The sequence below is a fragment of the Buceros rhinoceros genome, unplaced genomic scaffold (assembly GCF_000710305.1).
Source record: "Buceros rhinoceros silvestris isolate BGI_N320 unplaced genomic scaffold, ASM71030v1 scaffold12881, whole genome shotgun sequence".
Classification (NCBI taxonomy): domain Eukaryota; kingdom Metazoa; phylum Chordata; class Aves; order Bucerotiformes; family Bucerotidae; genus Buceros; species Buceros rhinoceros.
Genome location: NW_010392564.1, coordinates 16772 through 24792, shown reverse-complemented (window position 1 = coordinate 24792; position 8021 = coordinate 16772). Strand labels below are relative to the sequence as shown.

At 39.0% G+C, this 8021-nt stretch overlaps 1 protein-coding gene across 1 annotated transcript in view; it reads left to right on the top strand.

The window, feature by feature from the left end:
- Positions 1-4661: 4661 nt before the first annotated feature.
- PRKCI (protein kinase C, iota) overlaps positions 4662-8021 on the top strand; it is a 12380-nt gene continuing 9020 nt past the window's right edge. The window contains exons 1-2 of the mRNA XM_010144539.1: positions 4662-4707; positions 5554-5604. Of these exons, the coding sequence (XP_010142841.1) occupies positions 4705-4707; positions 5554-5604 (54 nt within the window). The 5' untranslated portion in view covers positions 4662-4704. The remainder of the gene's footprint in view (positions 4708-5553; positions 5605-8021) is intronic.

Below are 8021 nucleotides of genomic sequence, written 5' to 3'. Positions count from 1 at the left end.
GCACGAGATGATTTTAACTCTCTGCATATGTACCATTCAGTCTGGTAGGAACACCAGTGTGAATTTTTGACCAGATACTTTGCCTGTTGCTTCAATTATTTTTTTTTCACCACCAAGTATTGCTGGCAACTGGTAACAACTGAAACAAATCCCAACTGGCTGAGGTTTTTGCAGGAAGATTAGTTTCATAGCTCAAACACTGGGTTTATACAAGATGTTTGAAGAGTAGCGTTGTAAACAGCCCCCTCTCTTTTTTTTTTTTCTACATCCACCTTCCTCTGAACTGTATTTATGAAATCCTTGTTTAAGGGACAGCAACTGAGTCACTTGTTCCTGTTTAAGGTCCAGCAAATACCACAACAATGGGTCAGCGTTTAGTTAACCTACAGTGTTTTAAATATGTTAACACTAGGTTAACTAAATTAACTAACTTCATTATAACAGAAATACCCTTTCTGCGTGACAGTAAAGTAGTAAATTTTAACTCTACACTATCAAAATGTTAGAAGTTTGTATACATCTTCTCCAACTAAATTTTGATTGTGTAGAAGCTTTGAAACATTAATGAAAAATACTGCACAGGTTTCCTAGTGGATTAGAGGGTATGTGCCAAATATTGAAAGTGTCTTTAAACAGAGACGCGTGATGCTTCACCGCAGCAACAGGGAAGGAGGACAAAGTAGTATATACTTAAAATCAAAATGTAGTACTAATAACAAAATAACTCTTAAAGAGCAAGCAAAACCAGCAATACAGTAATAATGTCCTTCAAAGTTGTTGCAGCATTTCATTCTTTGGTTTCCACTGGTATAATAGAGCTCATTTCTGTGTGTACTTAATATCTGCTGCAACTCACTTCATAGTTATTAGGGCATTTAAATCTTAATTTTTCTTAGGCAGATCCCTGGAGGTTTAAATGTCAAGTAGCTGGTAATAAAGATCTCTTGGAGCGTGACTTTGCTGTAGGAAGGGAATCTATATGCTAATGGTTTAATAATATTTCATAGTTTATAGGGGGCTGCAGCAGGGTTGGGTTTCGTATCAGCAGTATAAGGAAGGCATTAGAGGTGATGATTGAGTGCTACCTATTATGGTATAATTTCTCAAATCTCTTTTCTCTTGGTCAGGGACATCATGATAACGTACTTTGAACCTTCCATCTCATTCGAGGGACTGTGCAGTGAAGTTCGAGACATGTGCTCCTTCGACAATGAACAGCTTTTTACCATGAAATGGATTGATGAAGAAGGTAAGTTGATGCTCGATTCTTCACCTTAGGACAAGTACTCGATAATATGTTCCTCAGCTGTCTAGCTCTCTGTTCCCTTCCATCTTTTCCTTTCACTCTGCCTTCGTAAGATAAGCTTACAAAGTATGTTTTTTGAAATAGTAAATCTGACTCATGATTATCCGGTGCCTTTGTAAGTATATCTTAATGGAAATGTTGTTGTTTCAAACAGCTTTGTGTGGAGAATTCTTTTCAACCACAAGAAATAAATTAAAACTTAGTGATTGTCAAAATATGAATTCAATGTTAGCATTTATTAGGAAGGGAATGGAAAGTATCACCTTACTGCTGAAGAAGTGCGTGGTTCCTCTTAAATTCTGAGTAAAACAAACCTTGAATGATACAAATTACAGCATTTATCTACCACATCGATGCAGTTTTATAGTTATGTGTGTAACCAAAACTGTTATTTTTTTGAGTTTGTATCTGCTGTTATTTCAGCAACCTAAAGTTTATTAATGCATAACTATTAGTAAAACTTTTTCTATCTATTAAAAATTATTTGTCCAAGTAGCTTTTCATCGAAGTGTAGTAGAACAGCCTTGGCTGAGAACTGTCTTCTCTAGTGCTTACATTGCCCCATAGTAAAGTTTACCTCGGATGAAAATAAGTGCAGAGTTTGTGCTCCCTTGTCCTTAAGGATGTCTTCCAGTGCTGAGCTGTATGTATACATCAGCCGTTTTTGGAAAAGGTTATTTGTCGTTCCTATTTTCCTTGTAGAATCGGTACGTTCCACGCGTAGGTTTTGAGCTACACCAAAGAGATGCCCAAATTATGAAATAGCTGTTGAGTGATTTTAGCACGCCAAGTACTTGATGCAGTACATAAAAGGCCATAATGTGCAGAGATTTGCCGGCAGTGATTAGTATTTGTATGCGGTCATTAGCATAAATGGGGCTTATAGAACTGTTTCCTCCCCTTCTCAAGTTCAAAACAGGGGAGTGCCAGTTTATTCACAGCTTAAAGCTAAACATGGACCAAAGCTGATTTTTGGAAGCACTGCATAGGCGGCATGTTGAACATTGTGTGGTCTTGGGAATCTGAGCTTGATTTGATTTTAGACAAATTTCTGTTTTATCTGGATGTGTTCACTTTGTCTTACCTCAGTCTTCTGTAGTGTCCTGTAGGGTGGACAGTAGCCTTACGTTTGTCTTCAGTCTGTTGTTCCTTGCTGCATAACTCAAAAGTAAATATTTTCCTGTGACACTTATCCCAGTTGTCTTTGGCTGCAATGCTCGTATTACTCCAAGTGCGTTGAAAGGGGATGTCTATAAACCTTCTGTTCCATGTTTGAAGCGCAGTGTAAGTTCTCAAGAACCTCCTTTTCTTCTGCCAAAGGGAAACACAAAACTGTTTGCACAGGTGTCAGAAACAAATGAAGAAAAACTGGTTTGTTGATTCTCATAGTGAGTCTGAACAAAACAGTTGTTCCTTCTCTTCCCTCCATGCTCTGCACTGTAAGTTCGTGCAGTGGGTTGGCACCCTGGTGTCCAGACAGGCTAACTGGGTGGGGGAAGGCGGCGTGGTGAAAAACCGCTACAACTGCCTTCAAAAACACATTCTGAAGATTATGACATGCAGAAAAGAATAAAGACAGAATGCTGCAAATGGACAGTTTATATTTATTCTTGATAGTTTAGACCTAGAAAATAAAGGATACAATGGAAACAAAACCAATTAACTGGAAGAACTTGCATAGGGTGAGTTTTAAATGTGCCCATGCCGGCTAGGTGTGTGATTCTACTGAAAAGCCTTAGCAAGGTCTGTGTTAACTTTGGTATCTCGTAGTACAAAACAAAAAGAGAACAGGTGATAGACTGTTGCTAGTTTGCTTTCAAACCATGACTCAAAACAATAAAACTTTCAGATGAGATCCAGTTCAGCTGAGATGGCAATGATTCAGTTACCCACAACCAGTTTATCACTTAAGGGTGTGGAAAGTAGTGTTTCAGTGTAAAAATGGAAATGTTACATGGCAGTAGGCTTGCTAAATGGGATTTTGGTTAGAAAGAAATTGTTCTGCTCACGTGCTGGGGTGCGAGCAGCCAGAGGTAAATCCCATGTTCTCGCATAGAACATCTTAAAAGTTTAGCCAGTATTTTCTTTGAATCAGAAGTATTTTCTTTGATTGGAGCAGTGATGATAGATTCAACATCACTTTAAAAATGTTTCAGTTGCAGTATTGTTTTGAACAAGGTTTCTTCTTTTAGGGGGATAATGTTCCTTAATGTTACTAATCTGTATCAGACACTGGAGAAAACACTCTGTGTATGGCTGTTCCTTGCAGTCTTTATACCAGTTTCCAAAGGCTGACAGACACGGTCATCAGTTAAAATATCAGATGAAGTCTTTAGGTGAATCTTGAGAAACAAGTATAGGCTGCGTGTCTGAAGGTGTACAAAGCAAAGCTGGACTTGAAGGTCCTTCCTGATCCCAAATGCAGCAGATCTCTAGCTTGATTTCCTTTGTTCCTCACCCACCCCTGTTCTATGGTTTTGAACCTACCTATATGCCAAAATTGCCCTGATAATTAAGTGTTGTATGATGATTCTGAAGTACCTTTGTGGATATATGTTAGTTATTTAGAAATACAAAGTAGGTATCTACAGAGAAACCTTAGTCCTAAATGTTACTTCTGAAACAGATTTGTCAAGGCAATCCAACACAGCCTTGTCAGAGAAACTTTAAAATATGTGCCAAATGCTTGTGTGATAATCAGCTCCATCTTGAGTGGTCAACAAAAGCTGCAATTGTTTTATAAAAAAGAAAAGAAACCCACACTTTCTTTAAGGCATTTTACTTCAAATAGTCCTGGGAGTGTGAAAGTGGTGGCTAAAGATTGGAGCAATGGAGTGTTTTCACTCAGGTTACACAGCTTTTCCAGTGTCTTGTTTGAGGAAAGGCCAGATGTCTTAACTGCTTTTGCACGTCTTGGTTAAAGTCTTGGCCATGTTGAAGCAGCTGTCAAAATAGAATTGACTCAATTCTAATTAAAAATGGATTAAATAAAATGGAAGCTTAAGATTCGAGGTGCAGGAAGATGACCTACACCTTCTGTTCTGAAACAGTGCGTAGCTGTGCTTGTAGCAGGCCACACCAGTGGTGTTTTGTGATTAGGATCTGTTTGCCTCTTGGGAATATCTTTTTCGTTGCCCTGAAAGCATTCAATATGACGGTATCTTCATATGTACTCTCTGAACAGTGTTAAATACTGAGAATATTGGTCTGATCTGCTACAATAATTATCTCAGAACCATCAGTGAGGGAACTGTTGAATGTCACAAAACTAATTGCACTGAGTTTATTATTGTCCTCTCTTCTTTCTGCAGGAGATCCGTGTACAGTTTCTTCTCAGCTCGAGTTAGAAGAGGCCTTTCGGTTGTACGAGCTAAACAAGGATTCAGAGCTTCTGATCCATGGTATGGTGAACTTTACTACATCGCTTCTCATGTTCACGCCTGTGAAGTAGTGGAATTTTTACCTTGCATTATCTGTGCCTTTTGCACTGTTCCAGCCTCCTCCAGTAAAGCTTGTTGTGGCAGCCTATCAAGAGGACACTGAAGACGATGCACAGGAGTTTTAGCTGTCAGCACTTTGACAATGCACTTTATTAAACTGAAAGGAGAAATACTTTGCTTTACTAATGAGAGACAGCCCCTGTTTCTTGTTCATTCATCCCAGGTGCCTTCGCACGCTTGCTGACAACAAGATACGTAGTACAGCGTCCTACTCTTTGTTAATGAGAAGTGCTGTAGAGCAGCATCTCTCTTGGGAAAAAAAGGTGATAAGCTCCATTTGCAATGCCAGATGAGTCAAAAAGTTTGACTTTTCTAAAATTAAGTACTTCAGACCAGTTTTGAAATTAATAATATCAGGCCCCTGTTTAATGTGTAACTGTTCAATTTTGATTTGTCAGGGTTATGTACCTCTTGGTAGCTTCTGCAGTGTAGATTTCCAAATATTGACTGTGATGATTGTCACATGGGAAACCAGACTCATCACTTTTTTCTAGGTACTTTCTTTAGGAAATAACTGGGTTTACTCAGCCTTTTGCTTGTATTTCTCGTGTACATTACTGTTCTGTCCAACAAAAGGGTTTTTTAGCAGCTTTTCAGCTCACCTGCTCTTGCCCAAGGTTAATGTTAAATGCAGTCTGTGCTCTCTTCCTGCATGGTGGAATGCCTTTCAGAAATGTTTTATTTAAAAGAAAGATTTATTTTCTGTCTGAAATAAAAATTAATCAGAAGTTAATGTTTTTCTTGCAGTGTTTCCTTGCGTACCAGAACGGCCTGGCATGCCCTGTCCAGGAGAAGACAGTAAGTAGGCATTTTAGTTAAGAAATACAGAAAACCAGCGATTCGGATTTCCTTTTAGAAGATTTTTATATTCTATAGTTTAGCATCCTACACTTACGAATGCTAATAATGCAAATCTCTACAAGTTAAATATTTAAAAGGAATAGAAAGTCTTGCTAAACTTAAATGTCATTTATCGCTTCTGAATCATTGTTAATAAGCATTCCACATTCCTGTTAACTATCCACGTCACTCTGCTTTCCTTGCTTTTGCCTGTTCTATCGTGAGGGGTTTTTTATCCTATTCCCATCTTTTTGGTAGTTGCCAGATTGTTGGCTGAGTAATGTGAACAAAGGCCAGTTACCAGTGGTAACCGATGGTAATGACTTGTCTCACCATTTAGAGATTGTGGTAAATTCATTGTAAATTAGTATTTTGTTACTGTCAGGAGCATTCTCTGAAAACCTCCGAGTTAAATTAGTGAATGTGCTAGACATTAAAGAAGGGGTTTTTCCTCTGTCTTAAAAGTTTTATAAAAGAGCATGTGTATGTTATGCTCACACACAGCAGTCAGCTTGATATCCACACCTCTGACAAACGTAAATGTGCCCGTTTAAAAATTAACTTGGGCAGTGTGGGTAATGCTGCCGTTCTGAAAAAATGCGGTTGTGGACTGAGTCACAGAGAGAGAATTTTGTGACTCGGAGTTTCGGATATTTTAGTTTTCAATTCTGGTTCCTGACAAGACTCTAGTGATAAAAATAAGAAAACCCCAAGCAGTGCTGCTGTGGATCTAAACCACTGGAGGATGTGTGGAATCAATCCTATAAAACAGGACATGCTCCTGAAATTCACCTTTTTCCTCCTTCCCCTCGGCACCTCCCCAAGTGTAGGTAAGGTAGGTGCTTTCTTTGCATACAAGTGTTTGTGGGGTTTGGGCAGTTTTCCTTCTCTCGACTCACTGTTCCTTTTAACTTCGGAAAAGCAGATTGAACTTTGAGTTGATCAGGATATGTACTTCAAATTTTCTCCAGAATTCAAGATATGGAAAAGATACTTAGAACATTGCTCTGCGTTTCTGTAAGGTGCAGGAGTGAAACTTCACTCTGCAAGTCGCTCTACACAGAAACATCCATGAGAAGATGTTACAGTTTTGTGTGTGTATTTTTATGGATATAATCGTATGCTTTTCCTCTTAGAATCCATTTATCGCCGAGGCGCCCGCCGGTGGCGAAAGCTCTATTGTGCAAATGGTCACACTTTCCAAGCCAAACGATTTAACAGGGTGAGACTCTTGCTGGGTATTTAAAACCATGGTACGGGGATGTCTGACTTTCGTTATTACCATGTCACTGCCTTGAAAAAATATAAGGTAGTTTTATTCTCTTTTTGTTGTTTTTCTGGAGACTTTTGGTAACCCTGAAGTTTCAGGAAACTTTATTGTTATTAAATTATCAAGAACTTGAAATAGAAAAAAAAAAGTAGTTGTAATTCACTTTACATATACTCTGAAACCATTACATCAATTGCATAAATGCTCCCATGTTTCCTTAAAATCTTCCCAGAGGGCGAACTTGAACACTGGATTAGATGACTGTGAGCTGAAAATACATTTTCAGTTCTTTAAGCTCTGGGAGTAAAAAGGTCTGAACTCAATGATGCACAGACTTTTACTTCATGACTTTTAAACAAAAAACCTGAGACATTTCTCCAAACAGCCTGCTTATGATGGCATGTAATCGACCAAAAATAACAGGGTTTATAATATTTTCAAGAAGCAATGGTCAAATACAATTAGCTAAGGTCCAAGAAGGCCATCTGCTGTATTTAGAAAAAGCAACAGCAAATAATAACCCAAAACAATAAGCCAGGTTCCTTGACAGCATCAACAATCTTCCCTTCTTTCCTAAGCTCAGTGTATTGTGTGCTTAATGCTTGAGATTGTCTCCACTAAACTCACCTTGAGCATCCTTCATACCTAACTTTTGCCCTTTTTTTAACCTCTTCCTGGTCAAAGGCTGTCGAGGGACCATAGCTGAATCACCTCCCACTTGCTTTCGTAGGCACCTTGTTTTCGTGGATGTGTTTTGTTGATGTCCTTCAGTGAGTGGTGATCTTCCCATCTCCCTTTATCGGGTGGTTTAATGCATTGAAGCTTTTGCTCTCCTGCTGTCTGTAAGGACTCATCAACAGGTGCAGCAAATCAGCTTGGTGGCAGCAGCCTGCTGTTCAGCTGCAGTGCTATACCTAGAGTTGGTTTAAGCCCCTTTGGGTCTCTGTGCAGCAGGAGAGGCTGGCTGTGCCTGCTCCTTCCTGTGGAGATGACACTTTCAGTACAGCAGTTGCTGCTTATCATTTGGTTACAATTTTTGAGCTCTTCCGTATTGTATCTGCCTGTTTGTCCTTAGAGGAGAGATAGAGGCTCTTGGTACAGTGGC